Genomic DNA, 16,100 nt, shown 5'->3' on the forward strand with positions numbered 1-16,100 from the left:
CACAATGTTTTTTTGTCCAGTGTAGTAATATTATCTGGTAGCCAGTCACTGTGTTACAGAACATGGAAGCTATTGAACAAAACAGCAAATGCTCTTCCATTTAAATGTTTTCTTTAAATAAACTCATGACAGGTCAGTAATTAATAAATGTGTGCCACATCAGACCCATTACATATTTCTGCATAGTGTGCACTCATTTGGGAAAAAAACATCAAACAGTAATTTATTGATGTTCCCTAAGTGAAACCCACTAGCTCAGAGAGAGGGCTAAGAGGTTTGCTAACCATCCTGACTTCAGACAATCTGTGAAACTGAGTAAGAAAACTCCAATTTCAGAAAGAACTTTGCATTTCTACAAACACACTTGACAACAAATAAATGCTGAAAAGAAGACTATTTAACGTTAAGCAAGCAGCCAACCAAAACTACAGTTAGCCAAACAGCTAGCTAAAAAAAACACTCACCTGCATGGGTGCGTCCTTGATCCTGATAACCCTTGTGTTTTGGGATCTCAGTTCTTCCAGAGCAAATGCAGCACAGGTATTCTGTCGAAGAGAAGTTCCAGAATCCAAAGCTTAAGATTTGGCTGCAGCATGCATGAGGATCCAGCCCAACAAAGCTTGGTGGCTGTATCAGTCCAACTTCACCTGATATCTTCACACACCTGGTGTGTACTTCTAGAAATGCGCCACCAATAGTCAAGAAAGGGAATTGCAGCGCTTGTGTAGAATAAGGCCACACAGTTGCTTCTTAACTCTTGTATCGTGAAGAAATCAGTTTAAGTGTTTCTGTGGCTGTTAGTTGAGTTAGATCCCTGTAAATGTGCTGCAGGCAAAGAGGCCAGTCAAAGAAAAAAAATCCGCTGGCTCTTCCTAGACTAAATATAAAGTCAGCTACATCACCAATGTATTAGTCAGAATTAGTCCATTAGTCAGAATTTAGATTCAGAATTTGATTTATTGCCAAGTTGACTTTCACAACAAAGGCCTTTAATTTGCCGTAATGGTGCTGGCAAGAGAAAATGAAATTGCAAAATAAGGGCAAATGTCGAAAATTTTATAAACTCTATGGTCTATGGTTAAACCAATCTCTCTTTGGTTTTGTTGCCTCATTCCAGATATTTGGGATCATCCAGACATTTAGGATTTGAATCTTCTTCCTCCAGTAGACTCACTCTCACCTCTTCATTGTTCTCCCTGTGTGTGAATTATGTCCTTGTCTGACTCTCCTTCTCTGTGTATGGTTTCATTATCTCTTCTCCCTCTGTGATCAGTGTACTTGAATTTTGCTTTTTGTGCAGTATGTTTATTCTCTTTCCAAGTCTTACTCACAAGCCTCCAGCTGAGTGTTCAGGTACCAACAAGCCAGAAAACAACTTCAAACTCTACAATTGCAGAAGCAAAAAAGCTTTTGGTGGTCATGTACCAGATGTCTCATGAGGGGACACTGTGCTCAAGCATTTTCTGTAAAGGTGAGAAAAAACTGACTTTGTCTGAAGTGCAGGCGGGAGAGTGCACTACTGAGGAACTTTTGTCAGTAGTTTTGGTAAGTGAACAAAATAGGAAGTCTTTTTGAAACTTGTTTGCTCATAATGACCCAGCAGGTAGTCCATCCTTGGCAACATTTGTGACCAATAGGGAGTTCATGATGGTCCTAACCCGTGTGTGTCTGTGTTTAGCATTCAAGCAGGGACAGGCAAAAAGGGTGGCCAAATTGCATAAAGGTGTTGGATGCCGGGCCATTATAGCGACAACAAAAGGACCTGAGCCTGAAGGCAAAGCTCTCAATTTAGAAGTCGATTTACTGTCCAACCTTTAGCCATAGTCGAAAGTTTGCGAAGTGACTGGAATGATGAGATTCAGGATAAAAGCTGTTGAATTGAATTTATCCTGCAGGGTTGGAATCTGTGCTACCCCTCAGAGACAGGGTGAGGATCTTTGATATGACAAAAGTTGATGGACACTTTTTTGTGGAGGCTTTTTCTGGGCACAAACAGCAGTGTGCAGACCCCATGTAACCCACATTATACTTTATAGGGCTTATATTTTAGCACGTGGTAAAATGTCCTGAGATCACAAAGCAGACAGTGGTTTGATGAACTGACAATACATAAAGTGGATGGAGTTCTCAGGTTAAAACTATATCCACCAAGCACACCATCACTGTATGCCTGGCCATCTGCTTATTGCAGGCATTTTGCTGTAATGACTCTTCAGTCTCCTGAGCTGCGACCTCTGAAATGGTGAGCAATCAAAGCACATTCAGTTCTGCTACAGTCATTTGGCCACTCTCAAAAAGCTATCAGTGGGTGCAGCTGTAAACATTTTGCTCCTCAGCACTCCTGAGACATGCAGTCAAAGAGGATAGCAGCTATCAGTCTCTTCCACATAGGAAGCCTGTGAATACACTCTGCAAGGCGAATGCAGTGGAGTGGGGGAAAATACACTGAATAGTCATTGGAGCTGAATTTGGTGAAAAGAAAACTCATTATTCAAAAGAAAGAAGAGTGTGCCGAAGGCTGTGCTCCAGAATTCCCCTCAGTCTCAGTTGTTGATGAGCAACACACCCATGCAATTTATATGTGTATAAGCTAGATGAGCAAGTCAAAAGCTGTTTGTGTTCCTTTTTAAAGGGTGCACAAATACACAAAAAGAGGAATCCTTTCAAGTCGATTTGTATTGAATGAGCTTTTGAGTCTTTATCTGTTATTTCGGGGACACCTATTTATATTCAGCTGGTGTGTAAACTAAACCCTTTCTCACACTGTCGGCTGTCTGTATATCTCCTTGGCAAAGGGAATACTTGGATTGAATTCACTGCAATAACTGCAATACATACAGTACACGACTTCCTGTCCCCTGTGCAAAAGCAATATTATGTAATTAGATAACATCGCCCCCTTGTGGACTATTGTTTGGTTTTCTCTGTAGAAAATGGCCTGAAATAGTTATAATTTCCATAGATATTAAAAATACTAAGTATGCTTGTTTAAAATGCTTTAGGATAATTCATAAACAACAATTATTATTAATTATTATAAAATAAATTGACTGAGAGCCCTTTAGTCAAATGGCTATTTTTGTAAGATGACATGAAATGTGAGAAGCTATCAGCAAACATGCTCACACACAAGGAATAAAAACTGGTACAAAAAAAGAAAAAACCTTGCACTTTCTGTAGACTGAAAATAAAGCTTGCAGTTAGGTCGTTAGGTCAGCTTGTAATTTTTAACAAACCCAAAGGGGCTGACAAATGATGTCAACTCAGCCAGCAGAGATTTATTTAGATCTGCAGCTCCTCAGATGCTCACCAGCAGCTGTTGTGAACGTGTGTCAGCGCATGCGTGTCTTCACTTTCCCATTCTTCTGATCGTGCAACTTGGTCTGGTAAGCCAACAACTCTGTTTATTGCTTTGAATAGATTGACCTCCTTTGCTTTTAAACAAAAATAAGGAGCTAGAATATATTTCAAAGTAAAAGCCTATAAATAGCAAATGGACTGAATGCCTGCCCCAGATTGCCTGTTTTATATTGTAGGCCTAGAAACATTTTGTGTGTGTATGGACTTCCACGGCACTTGTTTGGGGAAATTTGGCCTATTTGAAGCCAGAGCAGTGGCACTTAGCCACATTAGTATGGCGTTTTGAAGGCTAATATACCTGCAGGATTCTTACTTGTTGAGCTTGTTTCTTCATGGTGGACAGCACTTACTGTAAGTCACTTTGGATAAAAGCTTCAGCTAAATGAAATGTAGAGTAAAGTAAAAACTGTGTTATTATTATTAATGTACTTGTTATTATTGAATGGAGATAGTATGATATCTCTCAAAGTTATAGTTGTCTATTGCAGTCCAGGTCTAGTCATTCTATACGTGGATTTAATTAATCTCCTCAGGAAATCACAGTCACAATGACGCTCCAGTGGACGGCCGTGGCTTTCTTCCTCTATGCAGAGATAGCATTGAACCTCATCTTGTGTATACCCTTCATATCAGCACGCAGGTACTGCAAAACAAACAAAAACCCAAAATATAAATCAAAAGTTCATTCAGCAAATCATGCCTAGCTTTCGGTGCAGAGGATGATTGTCTGAATAAATAAGACATTATAAAAGGGTCCTTTGCAAGAGTCGATTTAAAAAAAGAAAAAGACACTTCACACAAACCACCAGCAGAGTGCATGCATGTCCTTTCTGGGAAGATCCATTATGTTTCACTCACATGTCCTTTTTACTTATTTTGCAGATGGCGTTCTGTTTTCAGCTGGAGAATATGGAACTGGTTAACTCCATATTGGAACAAATGCTTTTTTACCATGATCATGGTTCTTATTGTTCTTTTCATTGGTAAGTGCCTTGCTGTGAGTGACGGACAGTGAATGACACTGAGTGGACTGACAGCATGTTGTCAGCATCATCATGCTTCTGTCCCCCTGCCCACTCAGACGCTGTCCGGGAGGTGCAGAAGTACTCAGGTGCTGAGCCCATGCACGATGTCAAGATTAACCCAAATTTGTTCGACAACGTCCACATGAAGCTGTTCAGAGCGCAGAGGAACCTCTACATATCTGGCTTCTCTCTCTTCCTCTGGCTGTTAGTGTCATTATCTTATACATGTATTAACAGAATGTGTTTGGGACCTACTGTCCACTTCTCTTTCTGATACCTTGTCTTGCCCTGCCTTTTTTTCTGTCCTTCATCACAGTATCATGCGCAGGACTGTCACCTTGCTGAACCAGGTTGCTGTCACCGTGGAGAACAGTGCAGGTCTTCAGGCACAGATGGACAGTGCTGTCAAAGCAGCAAAGCAGCATCAGGATGACAACCTGAAGCTTAAGCAAGTGAGAATTAATCTGAGTCTGATGACAGAACTAAAACTTGTTATAGTTTTAAAGCGTGTTACTTTCATTCTATTCCAGAAATGTGTCATATCTATTGCAGGGTACCTTCAATGTAACCTAAATGTGCATTATTGACTCATGTCCACCTTTTAAAAATGTGTAGGCATTAATTCATACAGTATTTTTCATAGAGAACTATTTCTGTGATTTGTAATTTGGAGCTCTGTGGTCTTCTGTTGGTAATTAAAGATAATTATCTGTTTTCTCAGGCTCTCCTAAATGAGGAAAAAGCCATGTCAGCAAAAAACCAGGTACTGAAGCTGGACAGTGAGAAGCTGGCAGATCAAGTGAAGACTTCTGAGGAAGGTAAGTAAGCATCACCTCTTTTATACTGTATAGTATGATCATGAGTGATACTTGAGTGTACAAAACCAAATAACTCTTCTTATAGTAAGGATTATGCACACTATGACACTTTTAAACATTCATAGATTCTGGATCATCACTGATCTTACATAAGCTGTAGTATTATAAAAGAAGCCCATTCTAGGGGCATTGGAGATATACAGAGCATTTCATAGATATAGTGCTTTTTGTGTGTGTAGCTGTGCGTAAATCTTATGCTGAAGTGGAGGCCATGAAGAGGCAGGCTAAAGGTCTGGCACAAGAGTATGACCGACTGTTGACTGAACACCATCAACTCCAGGTAAAAAAGTCACACACAGCTCTACTTCATGTGTGCATGTAGATAAAAAAGCTAACTGTATATTAACTCCCGTAATACTGGAAGCATTCTGTTTTTTAATCCTCTGCTTGATCCACAGAATGTCAAGAGTGGAGATAAAAAGGATCAGTAACCACATGAACACAGAGACTATTGTTGTCAGGTTTCTCCTCTGTACAGGGATACCTTTTCTTCTCATCAAATTAAAACTGTGTGTTATACTGTATGCAGAGTGTTTGTTTAAATATGTTTTTGTTTCTTTGCATGTAACTAAGAATTAGAAGTGTACAAATTAGTTTAAATGTTGTCTCAGGGACCCATGCTAACGTTGGATTATGACTGAAACAGTTAACATCCAAGAAATACATTATGCTATGCTTAACTTTGTGTCACTGCAGAGAGATCGTGAACCGGTTTATGAATTGCTATGCATTCTGAAATGTGTAAAGGGAGGAGAGCACTCAACTTGTTTTAAAAGAGGTTCAAATGTTTTGAATAAAGTGCCTTTGAATATTACTGAGCATTTTGGAATGGTAGATCTATCTTCAAGCCATAATACCTTTTATATACTAATTACATTTAAAATAAAGATTGCTGTTCTGGCTTCTCTTGACATTTTGTAGTTTGTTGACAATTTGGTCCTGTATATGACACACAAATAAACACATAAAACCCGCAACAATTGTCCTGCGTCTTGTCATGCTGAGATCAATTATGACATTACTTGTTTCTTTTTTTAAAGAGGCATATAGCACATTGACACCAACAAGGATTACATGTAAGAGAGAGGGCTCAGGGCAGCTGTTTCTGTGCTGCTCTTGCTCTGATCTGCTTATTGAGTCTATTTGTTCACAGAAAATATTGTCTTAGCCTGGGTGTAGCAATATCAGCAGCTGTAAAAGTCTACAAATCTGTTCAATAACATATATCTTCTGAGCTAAAAGCAAAGCCACAAGTCACATGACAGCGTTTAACCATCTTATTCAGGCACCATAATACATCATGAATCCAAAAATCTAAGTTATCAAGTTTAATCAAAAAAACGAGGACCAACATAAAAATACAGCACAATTACATTCTTAAGATGACTCATTGTCTAATAAATCCTGTACAAATATATACTCTGTGTGCTATGAAAAGAGTGTTTTCCTCTGTTCATCACAAGCGAGTCTCTCGGTCAGGAATGCAGTCCGAGTCCGGTATAAACTGCTCACAGTGTTTGGAGCTGTTCTCCTCTTTTCTTAAAGACTCCAACTCTGCACTGCCATTGGTCAGAGCATGTTTCTCCTCCATCTTAATGTGTCTTTTAAGTAGAGCAAAGCCTGGATAACATAGGAAGAAGGAGGCTGTCCGTAAGCCCAGAGTCAGGCCCAGGTACAGTGTCCTGCAGAAAAAAGGAAGCCATACAGTAAGGGGACAATCAGCAATAAGCAAAATATGGGTTAAACTATTATTTTTGAATCACTAGTGGTAAGGGTATTAACAATAGCAACAATAACACCTTATATTTAATCTATCTAATACTTTTTAAATAAGCATTGCAGCCTACCAGGACAGCTGCCTTGGTCATAGATGTTTTGTCTTGTTTGAAAGTGATCACTGTACAAGATATTCGATTGGATATTCCGTAAAGCGTTTAAATAAAGTTCTACTAATCAATTCACCTGTAAGCTGAGGTGTTATATATTCTGCACGCTCCTCTTCCTCCACACATCTTATTCCCCCATTTGAGGCAGGTTGTGTCGATTATGGCTCCAAAGTATATCGGGGCAGGTATTCCAGCTGTTTTGAAATCCAAAATATGTTGTTACTTCAAAAAAAGAACACATAAAGGGTTGCTTCGAAGTGAGATATCATTTGTGACATTATAAAATGACCAAACATACTTATTGTATTGGTTATATTAAGGGTTAATATAAAGCTTTTTAATGGAAAATATGTGCCTAAAACACTTGGTGACAGAAAATGATCTTTGAAATATTTTTTTTCTCCATACACACACATTAGTTCATCTGCTTCTGAATGTCAGCTCTTAGGAGATTTCTGTTTGTTTGACATTTGCACAGACAGTAATGTACAGAATACCAAAAAGCTTCTCACCGAAGGTACGAGTAGCCAACGAGTGGATTCCAAGAGCAAAGCATTTCAGCTCAGGCCTAATACACCTATAGAGACAATAATGAGGCGGTTAAAAGGAAACTCAACTTGTATAACTTATAACACTTCAATAAGAACAATGAGGTACACTTTTTGTACGAGAAGATTTTATTTGTGAAATATCTCCATTGAAGTTTCAATCAATTGGAGATGTAAGAAAGACAAGATGAGGTGTTGCTCCAACGTATTGCTGTATGTGGATTGAGTCCAATGATTCCACAAGGGGTTTGAAGACGAACCTGACGAGCAGCATGAAGCCTGGTGTTCCTCCCAGAGAGATGATGAAGGAGCTGAGGACTGACAGGGCCAGGAAGTAAGGAAAGACTTTGTCGCAGCTGTCACTGCGTGGACACTGTCCCAGAGAGGCCGTCAGGTTGACTTGTTGGGTGTCAGGCAGTGCTACACAACTGCAATTCGCAAACACCTAAACAAGAAAACTTAATGAATGATAGATGACACACTTTCAAGGGAAAAGTAGCGCAAATACATCTGAAATGTCATTTGTTAATCTGTAGGCATCAGGGGAAATGGGTATGAGATGAATAAAATGTTGCAATTAAGCCAAAATATTGAGCTCAATTTGTTAATATATTATACTGGGAAATCTGGATGTGACATGAAATCAGTGGTGGATGTCCAACCGTATATTTGCCGGAGCCAGTGGATGAGGAGCATCCGGCCAAACAAGGGGACACGTAGGTGATCCCGTTCTCTCCGCACACTGGATCCCAATCCCTTCTGGAGCACAAGCAGCCCGAATTACATTCAGAGAAGAGAGACTGTTCCTGATAAGACAAGCCTTCGACTCTGCATGGGACAACATGAAGAACATGCACATATTATTGACAGCTCATGTGAAAAATTCATCAAATATGAAGCTACAACCATTAATGTGCAAGGAGTATGAAAATAAAGGCAAAGAAAGGGAACAAAACACGAAAGAGAGTTTTGGCTGTACTGAATAATTTTAGAATTTCCCCAAACTCAAACTCACTGTAGCTCCTTCCTCTGATGTTACATATTCCACTAAGACATGAGGAAGTGTATCCAGACTTCACATACCCGGTATATGAGACTGTGACGCCTGCCACCTTGGAGTTCTCACAGCCCATGGCGAAGAAGAAGAGCGACAGGAAGAAGCCCAGCAGGGAGGTTCCAAAGGCAAATTTAGCTGCTCCCAGGATACCCAGCTTGTACTTCTTCATGACAACCCCTCCAGAGAACATCCCAAGGGCCACAGCCGGGATGTTGATCATGCCTACACAAACCACAGAATATAATAGATTCTTAAAGGAACAGAGGAGGAGGATATAACATGAACTAGCAGTACCAGGCAGCAACAATGCTCCCTAAAAGAAATCAAAGTCAGAGCACTTATTCATAGTAGTAGTCTCATTCATATTTAATGCAAAGTGTATTGAAGTCATGGCATGAAACATAAAAATGACTTTTGATGTTAAAGAAAAAAAGAAATGCATTTCTACTCGTCTAACTTTACTTATGCTGTTATGTGGGTTGACTAATTAATGAGTCTTATTAAGAAAAAAGTGCTTTTTAAAATAAATGCCAATAAACAGAAGTACACAATGTCCAATGGTTTCATTAAACCTGGCTGTCATTTAGAAGCTGCAGTGTTTACTTGAGAGGGATGTGGGAGTCAGCACATAAAAAATTCATCAAACACTGGCTCATGAAACCATTATGATGATCATACAGCTCTCATTTCTTTGCATTCCTTAAATACTTGTCTTACAGTGAAGCAACACAGGCTCATCTACCAAGATGAAATGACCAGACAGACAGACACAACATATTGTACAGTCTGCTTACCCATGAGGAAATTGGCTTTTGATGCTGACTGGCCGTAGTGTTGCTCGATGTATTTGGGTTTGTAGGTGACCATCCCGATGAGAGAGTTGAACTGAATGATGGTGACGCATAAAAAAGTGACGTACACAGGATTTCCAAGGAGGCTCTTCAATGTGGGCACAAATTCTGTGTGGGGAAGTTAATGGAAACCACTTAAAAATAGGCTTTGATTTACTTACAGCTAAGATTTTTGATGCTTTTCTAAACCTTTTAATAATTTACAGATTACAAATATGTTGAAAATAACAGACCTTAAAGGAGACCTATCATGCTATATTTGAATAATATATTGTAGGGCCATACCTATATAAGGTATATTTATACGTTTTTATTTTTTCAAAATACCAAACAGATCATGCATTTTAGCCATGCCTCATTTTGCTCTATTTTGCTCTCCTCCACCCCTGTCTTTGCATGCGCTGCAGCTGACCACGCCCCCCTGCAAAGGAGGGGGCCGAGTTACGAGCGCTATGTTACCATGCTGTTACCATGCTGTTACCATGCCACGGCAACCTCTCATTCCCCTGATTGGTGGAGAGTTGCCCATATAGGCGGAGCTCCTCGTTTCTGACGTCAGAGATATTTAAAATCTGGATCAGTCTGTATCAGATCCGTTGCAGCCCCGTTTTAGAGATTTGTGGGTATGGAAGGAAAGAGAGAGGGTTGTGTTGTCTGACACTTGGTGAGTTCCCTGACACACCGGGGACACATATTCATGTATAAAAGACGTACAAAAGTGCATTTTGCATGATAGGTCCCCTTTAAGTATATGTGAATAGTATTTTGTTAATGGATATAAGGAAAATATATATAAAATATATATAAAATTCATAAAAAATCAGCTTGCATAGTCAAAAGAGGGACTCGTGATAGCACTTTTTTTGACAATCTTTAAGATTTACCAGACCACATACAGATTATGATGCCACTACTCACATTCAAAATGTACATCATGTTAACTTGGTGTGACTATAATCATACCTTTGGCCATCTGGTGTAGATTAGCCGGCTCCTCAGGTCTGAACTTGTGCTCCATGGTTGGGGAATCTTTGATAAACCTGGTTTGCTCGGGGGTGCAGCTGCTATCGTGTTTATCCACGGGCATGGGCAGCGATTTAGGCAGGAACCAGAACGGAACTGCAGACATGAGGGTGATGGTCCCAGCGATAAGGTAGCCCAGCCACCATGCACCCACCCAGCGGGCATCACCAGGGGTAATGGTTAGCGTCTCTGAAAAGATAAGACTCCTGTTAGCACATATGTCATCATGAAATGTAGTTTGCTTTATGCGTGTCAGCCGCACTCCTGCCTGCCTACTCCTTTTTAATACTTCAGGACTGAAATGGAAATATGCCATGGGACTTTATTGCGACATCTTGATGAATTTTAGTCCTGTTTTATTATTATTATTTTACATATATTATATATTTAAAAAGCAGAATGTATACATTTTTAAAGTGCCTTACATACACTTATAATGTTCAAAGTCAACTGTTACGGCTGTATGTATTCCCTGTTTCTTTTCCCCGTTGGTTCCTCTACCCAGGTGTGCTGCATTGCTGTAACGAGGTTCAGACGAGGTGCACCTGGAGAAGGAAGTGCTTAAAAGCTCCAGTGCAGCAGCAGAAAAGAGAAGCCTCTGGGGTGGGGACTGCTGTGTCTCTGCTTCTCATCCTAGGAGAAACATTTGATGTGTTGTCTATAATAAATCCTATGGATTCGATGATTTTAAAAGGTGTCTTTCGTGTTATATTTGGGTCAGTGGTGGAATTTTGTTAGCTCCATAGGGCCATTTTTGTGGGGCGTAACATCAACATTTCTAAACATGAGGTGATGTTACCATGACTTTAACTGCCTTTTTTTCATTGTGTGTATGTATTTGTTATTAACTGTAAATGTATTGTATGTATGAGTTGATTTGGAACAAAAAGCTTTTCCGTTTTGGGGATTAATAAAGATTTCTGATCTAATTGTGTTTACAACAAATTTAATGCGTTTCCCAGTCAGAATTAACTGTATGACAGGATTTACTCTGCTCTAAATAATTTCCACTTGGCAGGTGTGTTGTGTCTGGCACAGCTCTAGCATCCCCATGTACAGCAACCTATTTCTCAATCCAATTCTTAACAGAGAAGTGTGAGTGCATTTCTGCAGCGTGAACAAATGATAATCCACAACAACAGTTTTCAAATCTTAACATTGTCATTGAATCAGTCATGGTTATCAGTCAGATTACTTACCCAAGTCAACATAGCCAATGTCAACGTAGATCTTGGCACACAGAGACCCCAGCAGATACCCAAAGACAGGACCGATAATTGATATGGTTTGGACACATCCTAGAATATACAACAAAGAAATGTATTTAAATGTATCCACATCTAGCACCTACTGCTTTTAGTCTTCTTGTTTACTTAGTTGTGTTTTCTGTATTTGATATGTCTGTGTTATGTGTAAGAATGTGTAACATTGCTGCCTTCTTGGCCAGCTCAGCATTGTAAATGAGATTTTGTCTCAATGTTTTCATCTGGTTAAATAAAGGTTAAATAAAAAAAATCCCAATTCATCCTTAGTACATCCGATATAGCTGCTGAAATAGCCTAAAATGTAAAAAGCAATTGTTTCTTGGTTGCCTGAACATAAAAACCTCTTTTCTTATAATACAAATGTAATGGAAATCCACTTATTGAAGGAACGGCAATGATAATGAAGTGACCTTTATTAATGATACCACTTGAAGCTACTAACATAGCAAATGAGTAAGGTGCATTACCAATATAGAGGGCAGCATTCTCTGTTTGTGCGTAATCATCAATATAGGAGATTCCCAAAGGCTGTACTGGAGTCTCTCCAATTCCCCGCAGGATATTTCCCAGAAGCACATAAATCCACATTGAAACACTGGACTCTCGCTCACAGCCTGCAGTTCAAAAAGACATTTGAAGTGGATTAAGTATTGAGAAACCCTCTTGAAAATGGTCAAAAACTGACAATTAATTGAATCTTCTATATTACTTCGTTTTTTTTCTAATTCATATTATCAACCATGATGAGAAATCTGGTTTTGGTGCATCATATCTCAATGACAAAACTCTAGGAGAGTCAGAGTAAAGTACAAAGATAGAATTTGCCAATATTCCCAAATTGTGAATGGACACATTTTTGTGTTTTTTCTTTTTTTTACTAAGCAGCCTAATCTTACCTCTAGAGTTCAGTAACGAGGGACTGTCACCTGCCCTGGTGGACTCAGGTGAGCTTGCTGGACATGGAGAGAGGTTATTGGTTGAATTCACTGACCATCTAACTGATGTTTCGATCTTATAGCTGCGTAAAAAATACCAATGTGACTGTTAACAAGGGAAGGGAGAAAGCATCAGGTATCGTTAGATACTTACATAGTTAAGCACAAATGCAAACATCATTTTTTAAAATGCATTACAGTCAATACATTGGCTTTGTGATGCTTGAATACTTAAATGAAATAAATACTGTACATGGGAGAAGTTTGTGAGCTACAATGCATGCATACAGATTTTATATTTATCTTACCGGCCAATGAGGAAATGGGGCATGGCGATCAAGAAGGTCCCAAAGGACATCAACACACAACCAATTGCTATGATCTTGGGCCGGTGGAGTTTGGCACCAAAATAACTCACAAAGGCAATGACCAACAAATTCCCTACAAGGTTGAGATGATCAGTAAAGAAGACAGAGGTGAGTCAATGTTGAAAAAATGTATACTAGTATAGTATTCTTCAGAGAGAAAATACAGAATAAATTATCTAAATGATACAAGTTGATGATAAAAACCTCTTGTGAACACTGTGTATTGTTCTGAATTAAGCTGCCGAACCGCATGAACGCTATCTTCAAGAGATTTCAAAACAAGGGATATTCATTTATATTTATTTAGACAACCATACCAGACATTCACCTTGATTTAACCAAGGGTATATTAGTAAACAGTCCGCAGCTAATTATACCTCCAAGGTGGGTACATTAATGCTTTTTTGTGCGTCTACATACCACTGCTAAATGGGTGTCTATAATGTACAGTATCAGTACCAGACATACCAGAGAACTGTATAGGTTTTGATCAAAGCCAGTGTGAATAAACGTATTTATCTAGAGCATAAAAAGGCAGTATTTGAAGTCTAGTCCCCAGTCTGTTGTGCATTTGAACCAACCATCACAAAATTCCTCCATTTCCAGCCTACAGTAAATGTTCTACAATTCAAAGGGTTTCTGGCTCATTAAGAGTCAACTAGGTACACAACCATTGTGTGTATTCAAAGCTCAAGGGGCGTTGTGCGGATGCGTTAGTGCTCTCAGGCATGCAAGTACGTATTCTTGGTTTATTTGCATTAGCATCTTAATGCTCCAAAACTATTTAGCCAGTAAATAGAGAGACACATTTGCAATAACGAATTGAGATACTCACCTACTTCAAAGCTCCCGTCTATGATTCCGATCAGATAACTGGGGATGTCAAATCTTCTTTCTAGTTGTGTAATTGTGCTCTTCATGTAGCTGCCAGATAAAGCCTTGGCAAAGTAAGCGAAGGACAAGGAAGCAAGGAACCTCTAGAGAGATACAGAAAGAGGAAACACAACAATGTGTCAAACACTGTGCCCCTGAATGACTTATGACTACATTTCAATTTGAAATCGTATGTTTACCTGTTATATTAAATTATTTTAAACCCTGTAGCCTAAACATCTCAGCGCAACAGTGGAAAGGAAAACAAAAAAAGGAAGGTGAACTGAAAAGAGAATATAAAGACATGAAAAAACAATGAAGGGATAGAACGTATATCTCCAAAAAAAAAATGGAACAGTATGTTTTTAACAGTTGATTACCCTGAACTTTGAGTATAATTCAACTGAAAAACCAATACAAATAAATAAAAATTATACATTTATATCTACATTTAAATAAATAATATCAAAATAATAAATACCAATAAAGATCAACAAATATTTTGGAGCGCTCTTCCACAACCTACTAAACATATATAAATATGATAACTAATGTCACTCACAACCTGTCATGTTTAATTATACTGCTACACACAGTACTCTTATTTTGGTAACCCCTTGTATTATCCGGAAACCGGAGGTAGCGAGCTAAGAGGTGACGAGGTTAGTAAAAGTTTACTGTACGCTAAAGACCGGAGCATGGAGGACCGGAGAATAAAGACATGGCAACTAAAGCTTCCCTTGTAACATGTTATATGGATTTATTAAACAGACTGCAAGTCCCAAGTTACACAACCTGGCCGAGAGGGCTTTTAGGGAGGGGCGAAAGCGCACGTGCGGGCAGGATGTATTACGCAAGACAAATTGAGAGCATCATTGCGAAAGGGAATACAGCAAAAATAATCGTTTTATTTCGATTACGCTGTTTCCGTAATTGTTGCAAGCCAAAATCGTAATCGAGATTAAAATACGATTAATTGCACAGCCCTAATGTTGGATGTGAATGAGTAAAGGGAAAGCTGGCTGTTAAAGCTTGGGCCAGAGAGTGTATTAACTTAGCTAAGGACACTGACAGTCAGTAACAAAGGGAGGATTAGAGAAGCCAACCCCACTAGGACACAGATTCATCCACTGCACTATGAGCCGACAGCCCGACTGACATGAAGCATAATTGGAAACAGGTGAGAGGAAACCTAGCCTGCACTCTCAGGGATGAAAATAGCCTGAGCTCTAAGGAGACGCACAACCCTACAAACCACCTTTCTTAGTTAACTGAATGTCCTTTAGAGGCAACTATGAATTCACACATCACATCGTTTTGACATGGTGTTGTTATATTACAATTCACAGATGAATTTCAAGACATCAACATTGATGAGCATTTATGGTCAGGTAGTCACACACAAACCGGTTTGGTGCCTTTCACAAAACACTGAAAACAGATGTGTTTCCAGGGGAGGGATTTTAAGGTCACCTATTATGCAAAATCCACTTTTTCCATGTCTTTTATACATATGTGTTTCCTGTGCGTTAAGAGATTCGGAAAGTTCCAGCAAAAAAGATGATCTCTTTTTTTCCTGATCCATTTATATCAAAATCGGTCTGAAAATGAGCTGATCTGATTTTGGCCACTTAGTGATGTCATCATGTTTCATTGGGTTGTTTAACCATTAGTCAATAAGCAATCAAGGTAACACCCTTCCATCTTATCACCTGAATCTCCTCCTAGAGCACTATTGCATTTATGAGGGATGAAACAGAGGGGTTTATGGGATGCTACAATGCATTATCTGTTTGGTATTTCAAGCCAAACTCTTCAGAGAAATGTTTTGTATATATCTCCTTTTTGAAAAAGACTACAATGCGGGTCTTTTAAGTGTAAGCACCAATGAAATAGTAGATTGTGAAGTTATGTCGGTATATCAAATATAATGTATACTTTGATCCTGAACAATATGAGTAACTAGAGAATGCAATTCCTGAAGAAATTGCTAGTGGGAATGCTTTATGCTGAAAAGCTGACGCTAAACTG

At 39.1% G+C, this 16,100-nt stretch overlaps 2 protein-coding genes across 4 annotated transcripts; one reads left to right on the forward strand and one right to left on the reverse strand.

The window, feature by feature from the left end:
• Positions 1 to 3,314: 3,314 nt before the first annotated feature.
• LOC104963723 (B-cell receptor-associated protein 29-like) lies at positions 3,315 to 6,252 on the forward strand. Its single transcript, XM_010792364.1, has 8 exons — positions 3,315 to 3,386; positions 3,894 to 4,000; positions 4,243 to 4,343; positions 4,442 to 4,589; positions 4,702 to 4,837; positions 5,107 to 5,203; positions 5,443 to 5,543; positions 5,662 to 6,252. Exons 2-8 carry the CDS (start codon positions 3,909 to 3,911, stop codon positions 5,692 to 5,694), a joined length of 708 nt encoding a protein of 235 aa, XP_010790666.1. The 5' UTR covers positions 3,315 to 3,386; positions 3,894 to 3,908; the 3' UTR covers positions 5,695 to 6,252.
• A 276-nt stretch (positions 6,253 to 6,528) lies between these two features.
• On the reverse strand, positions 6,529 to 14,169 carry LOC104963722 (solute carrier organic anion transporter family member 1C1-like). 3 transcript variants are annotated; one of them, XM_010792359.1, is made up of 13 exons: positions 14,032 to 14,169; positions 13,137 to 13,269; positions 12,790 to 12,911; positions 12,361 to 12,507; positions 11,828 to 11,926; positions 10,569 to 10,817; positions 9,549 to 9,713; positions 8,781 to 8,976; positions 8,360 to 8,525; positions 7,958 to 8,142; positions 7,662 to 7,726; positions 7,226 to 7,343; positions 6,529 to 6,945 (listed from the first exon to the last, which is right to left on the reverse strand). In XM_010792359.1, exons 1-13 carry the CDS (start codon positions 14,114 to 14,116, stop codon positions 6,720 to 6,722), a joined length of 1,956 nt encoding a protein of 651 aa, XP_010790661.1. In that variant the 5' UTR covers positions 14,117 to 14,169; the 3' UTR covers positions 6,529 to 6,719. The 3 variants fall into 3 exon arrangements, with proteins under 3 accessions (XP_010790661.1, XP_010790663.1, XP_010790662.1); XM_010792361.1 differs by lacking the exon at positions 14,032 to 14,169 and having other exon boundaries at positions 6,531 to 6,945; positions 12,790 to 12,846; positions 13,137 to 13,206; XM_010792360.1 differs by lacking the exon at positions 13,137 to 13,269 and having other exon boundaries at positions 6,532 to 6,945; positions 14,032 to 14,078.
• Positions 14,170 to 16,100: the final 1,931 nt, after the last annotated feature.

The sequence above is a fragment of the Notothenia coriiceps genome, unplaced genomic scaffold (genome assembly GCF_000735185.1).
Source record: "Notothenia coriiceps isolate Sejong01 unplaced genomic scaffold, NC01 NC01_scaffold00036399, whole genome shotgun sequence".
Taxonomy (NCBI): domain Eukaryota; kingdom Metazoa; phylum Chordata; class Actinopteri; order Perciformes; family Nototheniidae; genus Notothenia; species Notothenia coriiceps.